This window comes from Entelurus aequoreus, linkage group LG03 (genome assembly GCF_033978785.1).
Source record: "Entelurus aequoreus isolate RoL-2023_Sb linkage group LG03, RoL_Eaeq_v1.1, whole genome shotgun sequence".
Classification (NCBI taxonomy): domain Eukaryota; kingdom Metazoa; phylum Chordata; class Actinopteri; order Syngnathiformes; family Syngnathidae; genus Entelurus; species Entelurus aequoreus.
In genome coordinates this window covers 2,515,439-2,536,765 of record NC_084733.1, presented here as the reverse complement: position 1 = coordinate 2,536,765, position 21,327 = coordinate 2,515,439, and the positions used below count along the sequence as shown (strand labels likewise).

General features: G+C 34.8%; 1 protein-coding gene across 2 annotated transcripts in view; it reads right to left on the bottom strand.

Moving 5' to 3' along the window:
• The window catches only part of efna2a (ephrin-A2a), a 228,813-nt gene that overhangs the window by 7,379 nt on the left and 200,107 nt on the right, over positions 1-21,327 (bottom strand). The window contains exons 2-4 of one of the 2 annotated variants that reach the window (XM_062040962.1): positions 20,475-20,767; positions 4,210-4,275; positions 2,007-2,242 (exon numbers count right to left, since the gene is read on the bottom strand). In XM_062040962.1, the coding sequence (XP_061896946.1) occupies positions 2,130-2,242; positions 4,210-4,275; positions 20,475-20,767 (472 nt within the window). In that variant the 3' untranslated portion in view covers positions 2,007-2,129. Of the gene's footprint in view, positions 1-2,006; positions 2,243-4,209; positions 4,276-20,474; positions 20,768-21,327 lie in introns of those variants that run through there. The other variant, XM_062040961.1, reaches the window with a different exon arrangement.

Genomic DNA, 21,327 nt, shown 5'->3' with positions numbered 1-21,327 from the left:
TACAGAAACAGAAAGAATATGAGAAATTGTTCCCAATTTTATAAAAAAAAGTCGACACATTGTAAGAAAAAGACTGCTTTAAGTGAATTGTTTTAATTTTTTTTGTAATTGGTTTTTAATATTCATGATTTACTTCAAGTTATTATAGTATGTCTCTTTATACATATTTATTTATTTAAAAAAAAAAACAATTTGGCCAAAGGGGGCGCATTTCAATTTCTTACAGACACTTGTTATTTCATATGTTGACCAGAGGGGGAGCACTTTTAATTGGAATTTGTGAAAAATGAGTTGGAATTTCACAAGAAAAATTTAGAATTTTGGCAGTATTATAGTAGAAGTCGTAGTTTTACTCAACACAAGTCAAAATTTTACAAGAAAAACTGAACATTTGTGCAATATTATGATAAAAGTTGGAATTTTACTCAATAAAAGTTGCAATTTTACAAGAAAAGCTTAACATTTTGGCAATTTTATGAAAAGAGTCGTCATTTTACGCGACAAAAGTCACAATTTTATAAGAAAACTTAAACATTTTGGCAACCTTATAATGATATTTGGAATTTTACTTGGCAAAATTATGACACAATGTCATAATTTTACCCAAAAAATGTCACCATTTTACAAGAACAACAACAAAAATTGGCAACATTGTGATGAAAGTCAAAATTTTATATGACAAATGTCGCCATTTTGCGTTAAAGGTAATGATTTTACATAAAAAAGTGATCATTTTACGTGAAAATATTGCAATATTACAGAAACAGAAAGAATATAAGAAATTGTTCCCAATTTTATAAAAAAAAGTTGACACATTGTAAGAAAAAGACTGCTTTAAGTGAATTGTTTAAAATTGTTTTGATTTTTTTGTAATTGGTTTTTAATATTCATGATTTACTTCAAGTTATTATAGTATGTCTCTTTATACATATTTATTTATTTAAAAAAAAAAACAATTTGGCCAAAGGGGGCGCATTTCAATTTCTTACAGGCACTTGTTATTTCATATGTTGACCAGAGGGGGAGCACTTTTAATTGGAATTTGTGAAAAATGAGTTGGAATTTCACAAGAAAAATTTAGAATTTTGGCATTATTATAGTAGAAGTCGTAGTTTTACTCAACGCAAGTCAAAATTTTACAAGAAAAACTGAACATTTGCGCAACATTATGATAGAAGTTGGAATTTTACTCAATAACAGTCGCAATATTACAAGAAAAGCTTACAATTTTGGCAATTTTATGAAAAGGGTCGCACTTTTACTCGACAAAAGTCACAATTTTATAAGAAAACTTTAAAATGTTGCCAATATTATAATAATAATCGGAACTTTACGCTGCAAAATCATGACACAAGTCATAATTTTACTCCAAAAAATGTCACTATTTTACAAGAACAACAAAAAAACTAGCAATATTGTGATAAGTCAGAATTTTATACGACACCATTTTGCATGAAAAAGTAATGATTTTACATAAAAAAGTGATCATTTTACGAGAAAATATTGCAATATTACAGAAACAGAAAGAATATGAGAAATTGTTCCCATTTTCATAAAAAAAAAGTCGACAAATTGTGAGAAAAAAACAGCTTTTAGTTCATTTATTTATTTTGGAATATTTTTCGCAAAATCAGCCGTTCACCTGGCGGGTTATTCCGGTGATGAATAGGGAAGTCCTTCTTTAGCTTGTTTGATCATATATTGCTGCCTTTGCACCTGTCAATGTTTACTTTTGGATGCACATTAAATCAACCAAAAAACCTGACTTTGGAGCAATGTTCACGGACTCTAGTATTTGGCTCTCTATTAGATGCAATGTTATTGGGACCATGATTTATGTCATCACTTGTTCACACCTCCTCATATGGAAGATACTTTTCCTTCTTCATGTCACACACACACACACACACACACACACACACACACACACACACACACACACACACACACACACACACACACACACACACACACACACACACACACACACACACACACACACACACACACACACACACACACACACACACACACACACACACACACACCCCATGACAGTAATTCCAACAGGAGCAGGGTTGTGAATGACGGACATATTTCATCAATTGTTCATCAATCATCTAACCAGTCTAAGATAATTCCAAATCCCAAAAAGCCATCGCCCGTCTTCCAGATGCTTCCAATCCCCGCCCGGAAAGATGGCGCCCGTCCATCTTCTCCCTGACAACTTCAAAGTGTGTGACTATCAAGGGAGGAGAAGAGTTGCTAGGCAGGTTTGATGCCGCATGTCGAGCTCCCCCTTCAAAAAAAATCCGCCTCACTCGCTCGACTTTCAAAATAAAAGTTGCATAACGGCATCTGACCTACATTCACAGCCTTCCTCTACTTCGGTATTATTTTTGCATGCAGCTAACAAAGCTAAACAAAGACCACGCTGGCTTTGTACAAAACATGATCATTAGGCAGCAAAAGTGTGATATAAACAGACCGCCGCCTAAATCCAGACTTTGATCTGGATCAGCCCCAAAATGGAATCGCTTGTTCCTAATCCCATTTCTAGTATTTTCTGAAAGTTTCATCAAAATGTGCCAATAACTTCTATAGAAATGGAGTGAACCCTCTTGTCAGTCGTCCACTGTCTTTGTCTCTGTGGGTGGAGGCGGGGTCCTCTAGCATACAGTGGGGATTCATATGGCCCCATTGCAAGTGTGTGTGTGTGTGTGTGTGCAAGTGTGTGTGTGTTTGTGCGTGTGTGTGTGTGTGTGTGAGTGTGTGTGTGCATAAAAACCTCTCATTCGGATCATATCACGCTGACAATCTGTGGCCTCGTGCAAAATGTCTGGAAAGTTTAATTTTCTTGCCAGACACACACAAGAAAAATGTATACTTTAATCCTGTACGGTTTAAAAAATGTTTATATATATATATATATATATATATATATATATATATATATATATATATATATATATATATATATATATATATATATATATATATTAGAGATGTCCGATAATATCGGCCTGCCGATATTATCGGCCGATATATGCGTTAAAATGTAATATCGGAAATTATCGGTATCGTTTTTTTTATTATCGGTATCGTTTTTTAAAATTGTTTTTATTTTTATTTTTTATTAAATCAACATAAAAACACAAGATACACTTACAATTAGTGCACCACCCCAAACCCCCCCCCCCCCCATCACACAAAAGGGTTGTTTCTTTCTGTTATTAATATTCTGTTTCCTACATTATATATCAATACATATCAATACAGTCTGCAAGGGATACAGTCCGTAAGCAAGGGATACAGTCCGTAAGCAAGGGATACAGTCCGTAAGCACACATGATTGTGCGTGCTGCTGCTCCACTAATAGTACTAACCTTTAACAGTTAATTTTACTAATTTTCATTCATTACTAGTTCCTATGTAACTGTTTTTATATTGTTGTACTTTCTTTTTTATTCAAGAAAATGTTTTTAATTTATTTATCTTAATTTACTAATTTTTAAAAAAAGTACCTTATCTTCACCATACATGGTTGTCCAAATTAGGCATAATAATGTGTTAATTCCACGACTGCATATATCGGTTGATATCGGTATCGGTTGATATCGGTATCGGTAATTAAAGAGTTGGACAATATCGGAATATCGGATATCGGCAAAAAGCCATTATCGGACATCCCTAATATATATATATATATATATATATATATATATATATATATATATATATATATATATATATATATATATATATATATATATATATATATATATATATATATACACACATATATATATATATATATATTAATATATACATATATATATATATGTGTATATATATATATATATACACATATATATATGTATATATATATATATAAGAATATATATATATATTAAACTTTCCAGACATTTTCCACGAGGCCACAGATTGTCAGTGTGATATGATCCGAATGAGAGGTTTTTATGCACACACACACACACACCTGCACACACACACACCTGCACACACACACACACACACACACCTGCACACACACACACCTGCACACACGCACACCTGCACACACGCACACCTGCTCACACTCGTACACGCCAGCGTGTCAAAAAGCGTCTGTGGGCCATTCCATCACACCTCCCCCTCCGCTGTAATTGCACTCTGACAGCCAATCAGGACATGCGGTGTGAGACTCACCTGGAGGTCGGACGTACACCTTCAGCTTTAGACACGCCCGCCCCACATGGTTGGGATGAGGGGAAGCTGCAAAGACACGGAGAGGAAGTGATCACTCAAGAGATACGTCCATTTATTTATTTGTCATTTATGCCCCTCAGACGGAAGCGGCGCTTATTATTGCGTTATGTGGTCGGCTGGAGTGGGCGTAACCATGGCAACATTAACAGCCGCGTGGACTCCAGAGGCAAAATGTAATGAAGCTGCAAGAGATTGGACTGTACGAGAAGAAATGACAATCCTGGGGAGGAATATTGCATGTGACGGCAGAGGGAAATGTCGGTTCATGCACCACCAGTTGGTATGCAAATATGTGGGTGAGTAAAATACGATGAAGACGAAGACATGGCTCGCAAAATTTTTTTTTTTTGGACCACAATTTCATATTTCAATGAAGAGCATGAATCTCCGCGTCTTTGAAAATATTGTTTGTCCGAATAATTGTGTCTAAGTTATCACAAACTTTTGTGTTTCCATGAGTTCCCGGCGAGCACACAAAAACTCCACTGTGTAGGATGGGAGGCGACATGAAGGTGTCGGTTTCTTTGATGTGTTGTAATCCATAGGAAGATTTGATCTTGACCCGAGATCTACAAAGCAGGACCTGACTCCCCTCCAGGCACCTTTTCTTTGAACTGTTTTGTGACCAAAGGCAGCGGCTGTTTACGACCCCCCTTCCCTTAGAAACAGCTAATGCCATGTGACCAGGGAAAGTCCAAATAAAAGAGGAGGCGTACAATCTTTCGTCAGAGTGTGGTGGGAGACTGTACAAGAGTACAGCCCAGACCTTTCTCCTCAATTGAGTTACATTTAATTCTGTCTCTGTTTAATTCCTTGCTTCTTTGTCTGTTTAATAGATGTCATCAGTGTTTGAACCTGACATGGTTTTTTAAATAAAATATTGTGTACATTTTTTTTATTTTTTTGTCCTGTCCAGCTTCTCAGGCAAATCATTTTATTTATTTTTTTGTATAAAATTGAATACAATGTATATAATATTTTTATAAAAATATATGTATTTCTTTTTTGATGGGAAAAAAACCCCATCAAAATTCGGAGGTACCGTATTTTTCAGCCATTCTATCACACCTCCCACACTTAAAATCACTCCTTTTTTCCCCTCAAAAATGGCCAGTGCGCCTTATAACCCGGTGCGCCCTATGGTCCGGAAAATATGGTACATGCTTTTCATTGAATGAAAAGCATACATAAAAAACACAAAATTATTCATAAAAAGGGCCAATGTCTGTTTTCATACACTGTAAAAAAAAAAAACCTTCAGCTTTTACAGTAAAGATAGCATAATTTTCACAGTAAAATTAAGTGTATTTTTTTTTTTACAACAAATGACTGTAAATTGACATACAGTACCATAGCAACTGAGCTGCCAATTTTTACAGTAAAATCTATTGACTTTTTTTTAACGGTCAATATACATAACAGTCAGTAAAACAATAATATTTGTTTTACAGATTACCCACCGAAATGTAAGGCACCTTTTCTTTGAAATGTTTTGTGACCAAAGGCAGCGGCTGTTTACGACCCCCCTTCCTATAAAAACAGCTGTTGCCATGTAATCAGGGAAAGTCCAAATAAAAGAGGAGGCGTACAATCTTTCGTCAGAGCGTGATGGGAGACTGTACAAGACTACAGCCCAGACGTTTCTCCTCAATTGAGCTAAATTTAATTCTGTCTGTGTTTAATTCCTTGCTTTTTGTCTGTTTAAAAGATGTCATCAGTGTTTGAACCTGACATTGTTTTTTAAATAAAATATTGTGTACATTTTTTTTTTTTTTTTTGTCCTGTACAGCTTCTCAGGCAAATAATTATATTATTTTTTTTGTACAAAATTTAATACAATGTACATAATATTTTTATAAAAATATATTTATTTCTTTTTTGGTCGGAAAAACCCCAATCAAAATTCGGAGATACCGTATTTTTCAGCCATTCTATCACACCTCCCACATTTAAAATCACTCCTTTTTTTTCTCAAAAATGGCCAGTGCGCCTTATAACCCGGTGCGCCCTATGGTCCGGAAAATATGGTACATGCTTTTCATTGAATGAAAATAATTTTGTTGTTTTTCATTATTTTCGAATCCCTCCATTTTTTTTTGCATAAAAAAACACAAAATTATTCATAAAAAGGGCCAATGTCTGTTTTCATACACTGTAAAAAAAATCTGCAGCTTTTACAGTAAAAATAGCATAATTTTCACAGTAAAATTAAGTGTATTTTTTTCTATACAACAAATTACTGTAAATTGACATACAGTACCATAGCAACTGAGTTGCCAATTTTTACAGTAAAATCTATTGACTTTTTTTTAACAGTCAATATACATAACAGTCAGTAAAACAATAATATTTGTTTTACAGATTACCCACCGAAATGTAAATGTTACTACTAAAAATTAATGATCCTACTAAATCCCTGTTAAAAAAAAAAAAAAAAAAAAAAAAAAAAACATTAATTAACATCAGGACCGTTTATTTTGATTCTAAACCGATTCAAGTGTCATTTCAATCTACTAGTTTTTAATCAAATAAAAGCAAAACTTATTTTGCATCTACTGGTTTCTTTAAAAAGTTGAAAGAAAACTAAATCGGGAAAAATTTGCGCCTAATGTACGGCATCACTCTGGTTGTGCTTACCGGCCTCGAAGCTGTTATATTTGGTACATGGTGTAATGATAAGTGTGACCAGGAGATGGCAGTCACACATAAGAGATACGCCAGTAAACGACTCATTCCATCCATCCATTTTTCTACCGCTTATAGACTGGAGCCTATCTCAGGTGAATTTGGGCGGAAGGCGGTGTACACCCTGGACAAGTCGCCACCTCAAAACTTTAAAATGCTCCACTGATAACTCAAAAATCGGTGAAAATGTTTTTAGAATTTAAGAATTTAGAAAAAAAATCATAATATGTACGTCTAATGTACGGCATCATCCTGGTTGTGCTTACCGACCTCGAAGCTATTATATTTGGTACATGGTGTACTGATAAGGTTGACCAGTAGATGGCAGTCACACATAAACGGTGCATGTTTTGACACGTTTTCAGCTTTTTCTTGCAGCACTTCAGGAGTAGAAGAGATAGTTTTCGCAAATAAGTAAAACATGCAAAAACAAAAATAGGAATGGTGGCCATTTTCTTCAAGGGACCTTCCTCAAATTGTACACACACGTGCTTGTGACTCACCTTAAAGGGTGTACCAAATTTGGGGGTGATTTGCCAAAACAGCCTAAAGTTAGTGGGTGATTCGGTAGGGCTGTGCGAGAAATCTCAAGTCAACCTTACCAATGCATTACAACGCCACCATGTGGTGTGTTTGTCAGATAAATAATAGCACAGCATCACGATGCAAGTGCATGTTTTGACACATTTTCAGCTTTTTCTGTCTTCAGGAGTAGAAGAGATAGTTTTCGCAAATAAGTAAAACATGCAAAAAAAAATAGGAATGGCGGCCATTTTCTTCAAGGGATCTTCCTCAAATTTAACACACGTGTGCTTGTGACTCACCTTAAAGGGTGTACCAAATTTGGGGGTGATTTGCCAAAACAGCTTAAAGTTAGTGGGTGATTCGGTACAGCTGTGTGAGAAATCTCAAGTCAATCTTACTTATGCATTCCAACGCCACCATGTGGTGTGTTTGTCAGATAAATAATAGCACAGCATCACGGTGCAAGTGCATGTTTTGACACATTTTCAGCTTTTTCTGTCTTCGGGAGTAGAAGAGATAGTTTTCGCAAATAAGTAAAACATGCAAAAACAAAATAGGAATGGTGGCCATTTTCTTCAAGGGATCTTCCTCAAATTCAACACACGTGTGCTTGTGACTCACCTTAAAGGGTGTACCAAATTTGGGGGTGATTTGCCAAAACAGCCTAAAGTTAGTGGGTGATTCGGTAGGGCTGTGCGAGAAATCTCAAGTCATTCTTACCTATGCATAACAATGCCATCATGTGGTGTATTTGTCAGATAAATAATAGCACAGGCAACACAGTCGAGGTGCATGTTTTGACACATTTTCAGCTTTTTCTGTCTTCAGGAGTAGAAGAGATAGTTTTCGCAAATAAGTAAAACATGCAAAAACAAAATAGGAATGGTGGCCATTTTCTTCAAGGGATCTTCCTCAAATTTAACACACGTGTGCTTGTGACTCACCTTAAAGGGTGTACCAAATTTGGGGGTGATTTGCCAAAACAGCCTAAAGTTAGTGGGTGATTTGGTAGGGCTGTGCGAGAAATCTCAAGTCAACCTTACTAATGCATTACAACGCCACCATGTGGTGTGTTTGTCAGATAAATAATAGCACAGGCAACACAGTCGAGGTGCATGTTTTGACACGTTTTCAGCTTTTTCTATATTAAGGAGTAGAAGAGATACTTTTCGCAAATAAGTAAAACATGTAAAAAAAATAGGAATGGTGGCCATTTTCTTCAAGGGATCTTCCTCAAATTTAACACACGTGTGCTTGTGACTCACCTTAAAGGGTGTACCAAATTTGGGGGTGATTTGCCAAAACAGCTTAAAGTTAGTGGGTGATTCGGTAGGGCTGTGCGAGAAATCTCAAGTCAACCTTACTAATGCATTACAACACCACCATGTGGTGTGTTTGTCAGATAAATAATAGCACAGCATCACGGTGCAAGTGCATGTTTTGACACATTTTCAGCTTTTTCTGTCTTCGGGAGTAGAAGAGATAGTTTTCGCAAATAAGTAAAACATGCAAAAACAAAATAGGAATGGTGGCCATTTTCTTCAAGGGATCTTCCTCAAATTTAACACACGTGTGCTTGTGACTCACCTTAAAGGGTGTACCAAATTTGGGGGTGATTTGCCAAAACAGCTTAAAGTTAGTGGGTGATTTGGTAGGGCTGTGCGAGAAATCTCAAGTCATTCTTACTTATGCATAACAACGCCACCATGTGGTGTGTTTGTCAGATAAATAATAGCACAGGCAACACAGTCGAGGTGCATGTTTTGACACGTTTTCAGCTTTTTCTGTCTTCGGGAGTAGAAGAGATAGTTTTCGCAAATAAGTAAAACATGCAAAAAAAATAGGAATGGTGGCCATTTTCTTCAAGGAATCTTCCTCAAATTTAACACACGTGTGCTTGTGACTCACCTTAAAGGGTGTACCAAATTTGGGGGTGATTTGCCAAAACAGCCTAAAGTTAGTGGGTGATTTGGTAGGGCTGTGCGAGAAATCTCAAGTCAACCTTACTAATGCATTACAACGCCACCATGTGGTGTGTTTGTCAGAATAATAATAGCACAGGCAACACAGTCGAGGTGCATGTTTTGACACGTTTTCAGCTTTTTCTGTCTTCAGGAGTAGAAGAGATAGTTTTTGCAAATAAGTAAAACATGCAAAAAAAATAGGAATGGTGGCCGTTTTCTTCAAGGGATTTTCCTCAAATTTAACACACGTGTGCTTGTGACTCACCTTAAAGGGTGTACCAAATTCGGGGGTGATTTGCCAAAACAGCTTAAAGTTAATGGGTGATTTGGTAGGGCTGTGCGAGAAATCTCAAGTCAACCTTACTAATGCATTACAACGCCACCATGTGGTGTGTTTTTCAGATAAATAATAACACAGGCAACACAGTCGAGGTGCATGTTTTGACACGTTTTCAGCTTTTTCTGTCTTCAGAAGTAGAAGAGATAGTTTTCGCAAATAAGTAAAACATGCCAAAAAAAATAGGAATGGTGGCCATTTTCTTCAAGGGATCTTCTTCAAATTTAACACACCTGTGCTTGTGACTCACCTTAAAGGGTGTACCAAATTTGGGGGTGATTTGCCAAAACAGCCTAAAGTTAGCGGGTGATTCGGTAGGGCTGTGCGAGAAATCTCAAGTCTTCTTACTTATGCATAAAAGAAATTAATGGATTATTATTATTATTTTTTCCTCCCATCCTTCTTGCCCCCACACCCCCCAAAAAAAACAAGCCGACTCCTAAAAAGAGCAATACCAAGCTCCCGGGGAAATGACGTCCGCACCTCTGGGAAAGTTACACACCCTCAATTCTTGCTTTTATTCCCTTTTCTTTGACAAATTCCACTTTTGTTGTTCCCCCCTTTGAAAAAAAAAGTCTTATCGGCTTTTTGGTTCCCCAGCACATCCACCAGTGGACGTGTCCTGAAAGCCCATTGAGGAGCACTCAGCCTCATCACAGCTGGGACAAGTTGGGCTTGGGGGAGGTCAGAAGGGGGCGGAGCTGACCTGTCAACATGTCAGACACATGACAGGCACACAGGCACACACACACACACACACACACACACACACACACACACACACACACACACACACACACACACACACACACACACACACACACACACACACCTGGTCATGAATCACCATGAGAAATCAATGTGTTTTCACTTAGACATAAACATACATACACACATACATATACACACGTACACAAGTGCTGCTGTTGCACATCAATACAAACCTGTGTGTGTGTGTGTGTGGGTGTGTGTGTGTGTGTGTGTGTGTGTGTGTGTGTGTGTGTGTGTGTGTGTTTTCATCTGCATGTATTAGAGAGCAAAGTGCATGTCGGCCTGTCAAGATGACGGACACGGCCTTTCACGCGCTCACAATCACTTGACAACTGACCCCCGGCAGCACTCGTGCACACACTCCTCCTGTCTTTTTGGAACACACTCCTCAGGGAACACAGTAACACAATACTCTGCGCCGAGACTCCAGCAGGGGGGAACAAAAGTGTGTGTGTGTGTGTGTGTGTGTGTGTGTGTGTGTGTGTGTGTGTGTGTGTGTGTGTGTTGACTGAGGAAAAAAAAGTGCAAGGAGACATCAGGTGTTGGTAATTTTCGCATTTTTTTCCCCTAAATCAGTGGTCCCCAACCACCGGGCCGCGGCCCGGTACCGGTCCGCGGACCGATTGGTACCGGGCCACGCAAGAAACTAAAAAAAAAAAAAATTACAATTAAAAAAAAATTATTATTATTATTATTTTTTTAAAATTAAATCAACATAAAAACACTATATATACATATTGTGTATGTGTATGTCAATATAGATCAATACAGTCTGCAGGTATACAGTCCGTAAGCACACATGATTGTATTTCTTTATGGAAAAAAATATATAAAAAAAAAATAGTACAAAGTACTTTAATAAAGTACCAAAATTGGTGTCAAAATGTTACTGTAAAATTGCATTTTTTTAAAAAATTTTTACAGTAAAATTATGGCAACTGAACTGCCTTTTTTTTTTTTTTTTTTAACCATAAAAACAGCAGTACTGTTTTTTTTACTGTAATAAACTGTGGTGCCGTTTTGGCATTTACAGTAATACACTGTAAAATCTAAACTTGTTGATTTGCGTAAAAAAACAACAAACAAACTGGCAGCTAGGGTGCAAAACGTTACTGTAAAATTGCATTTTATATTTACAGTAAAAAACAAATTAAAGTACAAAGTACATTAATAAAGTACCAAAATTGGTGCCAAAATGTTACTGTAAAATTGCATTTTTTTATTTACAGTAAAAAACAAATTAAAGTACAAAGTACTTTAATAAAGTACCAAAATTGGTGCCAAAATGTTACTGTAAAATGGCATTTTTTATATTTACAGTAAAAAACAAATTAAAGTACAAAGTACTTTAATAAAGTACCAAAATTGGTGCCAAAATGTTACTGTAAAATTGCATTTTTTTATTTACAGTAAAAAACATATTAAAGTACAAAGTACTTTAATAAAGCACCAAAATTGGTGCCAAAATGTTACTGTAAAATTGAATTTTTTTAATTTACAGTGAAATTATGGCAACTGAGCTGCCTTTTTTTTTTTTTTTTTTTACCATAAAAACAGCAGTAATTTTTTTTTACTTTAATAAACTGTGGTGCTGTGTTGGCATTTACAGTAATACACTGTAAAATCTACACTTGTTGATTTGCGGTAAAAACAAACAAACACACAAACAAAATGGCAGCTCAGGTGCCAAAATGTTACTGTAAAGTTGCATTTTATATTCACAGTAAAAACAAATTAAAGTACAAAGTACTTTAATAAAGTACCAAAATTGGTGTCAAAATGTTACTGTAAAATTGCATTTTTTAATTTTTTTTACAGTAAAATTATGGCAACTGAGCTGCCTTTTTTTTTTTTTTTTTTTTTTACCATAAAAACAGCAGTACTGTTTTTTACTGTAATAAACTGTGGTGTCGTTTTGGCATTTACAGTAATACACTGTAAAATCTACACTTGTTGATTTGCAGTAAAAAAAAACAAAACACACAAAACAAAATGGCAGCTCAGGTGCCAAATGTTAATGTAAAATTGTCTTTTTTTATTTACAGTAAAAAACAAATGTAAATTTTACAGTAGAATGATGGCAACTGAGCTGTTTTTTTTTTTTTTTTTACCATAAAAACAGCAAGTACTGTTTTTACTGTAATAAACTGTGGTGCCGTTTTGGCATTTTCAGTAATTACACTGTAAAATCTACATTTGCTGATTTGCGGTAAAAAAAACAAAACAAACAAACTGGCAGCTCAGGTGCCAAATGTTACTGTAAAATTGTCTTTTTTAAGAAAATTTACAGTAAAAAAAACAAATGTAAATTTTACCCGTTTCGGGAGAACATCCGCACCGTAACACAACATAAAACACAACAGAACCAAGTACCCCAGAACCCCTTGCAGCACTAACTCTGCCAGGACGCTACAATATACACCCCCTGGCAGTGCCATGTTGGCATTTTTTTCATAACTTGAGTCGATTTACTTTGGAAAACCTTGTTACATTGTTTAATGCATCCAGCGGGGCATCACAAAAAATTATGCATAATAATGTGTTCACTTCCACCACTGTATATATCGGTATCGCTTGATATCGAATTGGTAATTAAGAGTTGGACAATATCGGAATATCGGCAAAAAAGCCTTTATCGGACATCTCTAATTATTATTATTATTGATTTCAAGTGCGCCTTATGGTCGGAAAAATACCACGCTGCTTGTATCGCACATGATATCACACTTTATATCTTGTTTTCTGATGATATCGACCTGATGTCAATACGTAAGGAAACAACCCACAGTTGCGGTCCCATTCCAAAATGGATCAAATGTGTTTTCTCCATCTGACATGTGTCAATGACAGCGTGGAAGAAGTTCTTTTAAGTGATTGAACATGAAACTTTGGCAGACAATCCAGCATGAAGTATTTTAGCAACATGGAATATTCCGGGGTTTGGGCTCGCAAAGGGACGTGAATGTTTGTGTCCGCATGTCTGGGTGGTCCTCAGACCTCGGACTGAGCTCTCAAAGATGATCAGCAAAAACACCTGCTTTTCAGCGTCGGCAAACACGTTTGCTATTTAAACCGTGTACGTTGCTAAAAGTGTGAGCTGCGGAACAGTTCGCTCCCCCCCCCCCCCCCCCCCCTCCTTAATTTGAATTTATTGGGGTTCCGAAGGTTGGCCGTGTTTGTATTCTTGCCTCAGGTGGCTGAAAGTGGCGCAGTAATGGGCTTCTTCCGTGTTTTTCAGCACCAATAAGTTGCCTAAAATGCTCCCCGGGATTGAAGTCAGTCCATCAACGACTCATTTCTTCTTTTTCCCTGCGCGCACATTGACAATTGACAAGTTGAGTGACAGGGGGGGGGGACCCCCATCAGTGACACTAAGACGTGGCTTGTTAAAACATCAGCCGGGATAATAAAAAAAATCATTACAAGCTCGTTTCGGACAAATTTGTCATGAAAAGAAACGATAGAACGAGAGAGAGAGAGAGAGGGAGAGAAAGATGGCCGCCACGTTTCCATCTTTTGGGCGCGGCGTTGCTCTCCATCAGCGTGTGTTGATTGCATATTTACATAATGTTTACAAATGCATGCAGAGCAGCGCTGTGCATAACAAACACGCACACACACACACACACACACACACACACACACACACACACACACACACACACACACACACACACACACACACACACACACACACACACACACACACACACACACGCGCTCATTCTTGTATTTGTTACCTTCTCGAGACCCCCGAAAAATGCCCACACTGCAAAAAGTGAAATCTAAATAAGATTAAAATATCTGAAATAAGGGTGATATTTGCTTATTTTCTGTCTGATAAGATAATTCTTCTCACTAAGCAGATTTCATGTTGGAGTGTGTCAGGTTCAAAACACCGATGACATTTATTAAACAAGACAAGAAGCAAGGAATTAAACAAGAGACAGGATTCAATTTAGCTCAAAGAGGAGAAAGGTCTGGGCTGTACTCTTTGTACAGTCTTCCACCACGCTCTGACGAAAGGGTTGCACGCCTCCTCTTTTTTTTGGACTTTCCCTGATTACGTGGCAACAGCAGTTTCTAAGGGGAGAGGGGGTCGTAAACAGCCGTCGCCCTCGGTCACAAAACAGTTCAAAGAAAAGATGCCTGGAGCTTGCGTCGGGTCCCGCTTCCTCTCCGCTTTGTAGATCTCGGGTCAAGACAAGATCTTCCTGTGGATCATAATAGATCAAAGGAACCGACACCTTCATGTCGCTTCCCATCCTACACAGTGGAGTTTTACAAGCCTTTTTCGCTTGGTGAGATCAAAGACAGCTTTTGTCTCCTCGCCGGGAACTCACGGAAACACAGATTTTCAAGGTAAAAAATGGGTTTCAAAGTAAAAAAAAAGATTTTCAAGGTAAAAGTTGATTTTCAAGGTAAAAAATTATTTTCAAGGTAAAAAAAATGATTTTCGAGGTAAAAGTTGATTTTCAAGGTAAAAAAATGATGTTCAAGGTAAAAGTTGATTTTAGAGGTAAAAGTTGATTTTCAAGGTAAATGATTTTCAGGAAAAAAATGATTCTCAAGGTAAAAGTTGATTTTCAAGGAAAAAAATGATTTTCAAGGTAAAAGTTGATTTTCAAGGTAAAAAATTATATTCAAAGTAAAAAAAATTATTTTCAAGGTAAAAGTTGATTTTCAAGGTAAAAGTTGATTTTCAAGGTAAATGATTTTCAGGTAAAAAATGATTTTCAAGGTAAAAGTTGATTTTCAAGGTAAAAAATTATTTTTAAGGTAAAAAAATGATGTTCAAGGTAAAAGTTGATTTTCAAGGTAAAAGTTGATTTCCAAGGTAAATGATTTTCAGGTAAAAAATTATTTTCAAGGTAAAAGTTGATTTTCAAGGTAAAAGTTGATTTTCAAGGTAAATGATTTTCAGCTAAAAAATTATTTTCAAGGTAAAAGTTGATTTTCAAGGTAAAAAATGATTTTCAAGGTAAAAGTTGATTTTCAAGGTAAAAAATGATTTTCAAAGTAAAAAAAATGATTTTCAGGTAAAAAATGATTTTCAAGGTAAAAGTTGATTTTCAAGGTAAAAAATGATTTTCAAGGTAAAAAAATGATTTTCAAGAAAAAGTTGATTTTCAAGGTAAAAAATGATTTTCAAAGTAAAAAAAATGATTTTCAAGGTAAAAGTTGATTTTCAAGGTAAAAAAATTATTTTCGAGGTAAAAGTTGATTTTCAAGGTAAAAGTTGATTTTCAAGGTAAAAGTTGATTTTCAAGGTAAAAAATTATGTTCAAGGTAAAAGTTGATTTTCAAGGAAAAAATGATTTTCGAGGTAAAAGTTGATTTTCAAGGTAAAAGTTGATTTTCAAGGTAAACAATTATGTTCAAGGTAAAAGTTGATTTTCAATTAAAAAAATGATTTTCAAGGTAAAAGTTGATTTTATATATATATATATATATATATATATATATATATATATATATATATATATATATATATATATATATATTCCTCGCACACTAATTGACTGAAAGAGCACGCACTTGGCGCGATGATGTCATGTTGTCGATGGAAAAATGCATTTTTAGACCATATGATTTGCCTGAGCGGCTAGTAGACCCCGAGAGTAACAAGATTTGTATTTACAACATTAATAATATATACCATCCATCCATTTTCTACCGCTTATTCCCTTCGGGATCGCAGGGGGCGCTGGAGCCTATCTCAGCTACAATCGGGCGGAAGGCGGGGTACACCCTGGACAAGTCGCCACCTCATCGCAGGGCCTAATAATATATACATACTATGCAAACATAAAAAAGCTTGTTGTAGAAAATGAGTTGGAATTTCATAAGAAAAAGGTCACAATTTCACAAGAAATACTTAAAATTTTGGCCGTGTTATAATAAAAGTCGTCATTTTACTCAATGCAAGTCAAAATTTTACAAGAAAAATGGAACATTTGTGCAATATTATGATAAAAGTTGGAATTTTACTCAACAACAGTCGCAATTTTTCCAAGAAAAGCTAAACATTTTGGCGATTTTATGAAAAGGGTCGCAACTTTCTCGACAAAAGTCACAATTTTAAAAGAAAACTTTACAATTTTGGCAACATCATAATAATAGTCATCATTTTACTCCAAAAATGTCACCATTTTACAAGAACAAAAAAAAAAATGGCAATATTGTGATAAAAGTCAGAATTTGGTATGACAAATGTCACCATTTTTGCATTAAAAAGTAATAATTTCATATAAAAAGTAATCATTTTACGAGAAAATATTGCAATATTACAGAAACAGAAAGAATATGAGAAATTCTTCCCAATTTTATAAGAAAGTAGTCAACACATTGTGAGAAAAAGACTGCTTTTAGTTAATTTTTCAATTTTTTTTGTTTGTAATTGTTTTTTAATTTTCATTATTTACTTCAAGTTATTATAGTATGTCTTTATATACATATTTATTTCATTTAAAAAAAAAAAAAAATTGGCCAAAAGGGGGCGCATTTCAATTTCTTACACACACTTGTTATTTCATATGTTGGCCAGAGGGGGAGCACATTTAAAACCGACACACAAAATTGGCAATATTGTGAAAAAGTCTGAATTTTATATGACACGTCACCATTTTGCATTAAAAAAAGTAATAATTTTACGAGAAAATATTGCAATATTACAGAAACAGAAAAAATATGAGAAATTGTTCCCAATTTTATGAGGAGGAAGTCGACACATTGTGAGAAAAAAACTGCTTTTAGTTTTTTTTAAATTTTTTGTTTGTAATTGGTTTTTAATCTTCATTATTTATTTCAAGTTATTATAGTATGTCTTTATATACATATTTATTTCATAAAAAAAAAATAAAAATCTATTTTGGCCATAGGGGGCGCATTTCAATTTCTTACACACACTTGTTATTTCATATGTTGGCCGGAGGGGGAGCACTTTTAAAACGGACACAAAAACACATGTCACCATTTTGCATTAAAAAAGTAATAATTTTACATTTAAAAAAGTAATAATTTTACGGGAAAATATTGCAATATTACAGGAACAAAAAAAATATGAGAAATTGTTCCCAATACTATGAGGAGGAAGTCGACACATTGTGAGAAAAAGACTGTTTTTTAGTTAATTTATTTTCTTTTCAATTTTTTGTTTGTAATTGGTTTTTAATCTTCATTATTTACTTTATTACAGTATGTCTCTATATACATATTTATTCATTTTAAAAATAATGAATTTTGGCCAAAGGGGGCGCATTTCAATTTCTTACACACACTTGTTATTTCATATGTTGGCCAGAGGGGGAGCACTTTTAAAACCGACACACAAAATTGTCAATATTGTGATAAAAGGCAGAATTATATATGACACATGTCACCATTTTGCATAAAAAAGTAAAAATTTTACGAGAAAATATTGCAATATTACAGAAACAGAAATAATATGAGAAATTGTTCCCAATTTTATGAGGAAGAAGTCGACACATTGTGAGAAAAAGACTGCTTTTAGTTCATTTATTTTCTTTTAATTTTTTTTGTTTGTAATTGTTTTTTAATCTTCATTATTTACTTTATTACATTATGTCTCTATATACATATGTATCAATTTTTAAAAAATTAATTTTGACAAAAGGGGGCGCATTTCAATTTCTTACACACACTTGTTATTTCATATGTTGACCATATGGGGAGCGCTTTTAAAACCGACACACAAAATTGTCAATATTGTGAAAAAAGGCAGAATTTTATATGACACATGTCACCATTTTACATAAAAAAGTAAACATTTTACGAGAAAATATTGCAATATTACAGAAACAGAAATAATATGAGAAATTGTTCCCAATTTTATGAGGAAGAAGTCGACACATTGTGAGAAAAAGACTGCTTTTAGTTTATTTATTTTCTTTTGAATTTTTTTGTTTGTAATTGTTTTTTAATCTTCATTATTTACTTTATTACATTATGTCTCTATATACATATGTATCAATTTTTTTAAAATTAATTTTGACAAAAGGGGGTGCATTTCAATTTCTTACACACACTTGTTATTTCATATGTTGACCAGAGGGGGAGCGCTTTTAAAACCGACACACAAAATTGGCAATATTGTGATAAAAGGCAGAATTTTATATGACACATGTCACCATTTTACATAAAAAAGTAAAAATTTTACGAGAAAATATTGCAAGATTACAGAAACAGAAATAATATGAGAAATTGTTCCCAATTTTATGAGGAAGAAGTCGACACATTGTGAGAAAAAGACTGCTTTTAGTTAATTTATTTTCTTTTGAATTTTTTTGTTTGTAATTGTTTTTTAATCTTCATTATTTACTTTATTACATTATGTCTCTATATACATATGTATCAATTTTTTTTAAATTAATTTTGACAAAAGGGGGTGCATTTCAATTTCTTACACACACTTGTTATTTCATATGTTGGCCAGAGGGGGAGCACTTTTAAAACCGACACACAAAATTGGCAATATTGTGATAAAAGGCAGAATTTTATATGACACATGTCGCCATTTTACATAAAAAAGTTAAAATTTTACTAGAAAATATTGCAATATTACAGAAACAGAAATAATATGAGAAATTGTTCCCAATTTTATGAGGAAGAAGTCGACACATTGTGAGAAAAAGACTGCTTTTAGTTAATTTATTTTATGTTAAATTTTTTTGTTTGTAATTGTTTTTTAATCTTCATTATGTCTCTATATTACATTATGTCTCTATATACATATGTATCAATTTTTTTTAAAAATTAATTTTGACAAAAAGGGGGCGCATTTAAATTTCTTACACACACTTGTTATTTCATATGTTGACCAGAGGGGGAGCACTTTTAAAACCGACACACAAAATTGGCAATATTGTGATAAAAGGCAGAATTTTATATGACACATGTCACCATTTTACATAAAAAAGTTAAAATTTTACGAGAAAATATTGCAATATTACAGAAACAGAAATAATATGAGAAATTGTTCCCAATTTTATGAGGAAGAAGTCGACACATTGTGAGAAAAAGACTGCTTTTAGTTAATTTATTTTATTTTAAATTTTTTTGTTTGTAATTGTTTTTTAATCTTCATTATTCCCTTTATTACATTATGTCTCTATATACATATGTATCAATTTTTTAAAAATTAATTTTGACAAAAGGGGGCGCATTTCAATTTCTTACACACACTTGTTATTTCATATGTTGGCCAGAGGGGGAGCACTTTTAAAACCGACACACAAAATTGGCAATATTGTGATAAAACGCAGAATTTTATATGACACATGTCACCATTTTACATAAAAAAGTTAAAATTTTACGAGAAAATATTGCAATATTACAGAAACAGAAATAATATGAGAAATTGTTCCCAATTTTATGAGGAAGAAGTCGACACATTGTGAGAAAAAGACTGCTTTTAGTTAATTTATTTTATTTTAAATTTTTTTGTTTGTAATTGTTTTTTAATCTTCATTATTCCCTTTATTACATTATGTCTCTATATACATATGTATCAATTTTTTAAAAATTAATTTTGACAAAAGGGGGCGCATTTCAATTTCTTACACACACTTGTTATTTCATATGTTGGCCAGAGGGGGAGCACTTTTAAAACCGACACACAAAATTGGCAATATTGTGATAAAACGCAGAATTTTATATGACACATGTCACCATTTTAAGTGCACTTAATTCGACAACTAAAAAAAAACAACACAGGTTATGTGTGTAACATAAGTGCACAAGTTAAGTGTATAAAATAATTGCAAGATAAGATAAGATAAGTTAGAAGAATTCCAACTGTAGCGACAACAGTCACCCAGTGTGATTTTCAGAATAAAAGAAGTATTGTATGTATGTATAGAAGGTGTATTGTATGTATAAAATGTGCATCCGTGAGTACTTACAGATGTAGTAGTACTCGTGTCCGGGCCTGAACTCAAAGCCCAGCGAGAAGGGCGTGAAAAGCTGGAACTTCTCGGAGAAGCGGAGCGGCCCGTCGGCGCCGCTGGGGCGATTGCACTCCCAGCGCTTGAAGCCCCGCAGGCGATGCTGACAGGAAGTGTAGCCCTCGTGGTTGACCATGAAGAGGATGTAGCGCTCCATGCGGCCGTGGTTAGGCGGCCCCTCGTAGTACGGACAGTAAATGTCCAAGTAGTCGTTGATGTTCACCGCCACTCGGTACTCGCCGTGCCAGAACCTGCACACACGGACCAGATCGGACATATGCACGTCATTATCGGCTCCACAGCCTAAGAAAAATTTATTTTATGAGACACAAGTAGATCAAGAAATATTTGTTTGTTACAATTTTTTTTGCTTGCTATTACTTTTGTCAAAGGGAAGGCGCCACCACTCTTACTAGGAACATAGATTACTGTTTAAGTCACACTTGACTAACTACACTAGAGCAAGCTCAGACACAGGTACTTACAGTGAGGAGTCAGTTAAACTAGAACTAACCAGCGCCAGGCTGGAAAATCCCTGCACACATTCCATTTCTCCTAGAATAATACACAACTCACATCATGTTTTGTCTGTGCCGGAGGTGGACATGCGTTCTGCTGAGGTGGCAAATTATGACGCCTTCAATCTATCGCAGCACCAAGCAAACAATCTGGAAGATTCCCGTCATATCAATTCCTAGATATGATCGAAATTATTTAAGGCGCACTACACAAAAAAAATGTAACTCTATCACAAAAAAATAAGAGTTGTAGAAATTATTGGAAACTCAATGACATGATGTTCTTTACAAGT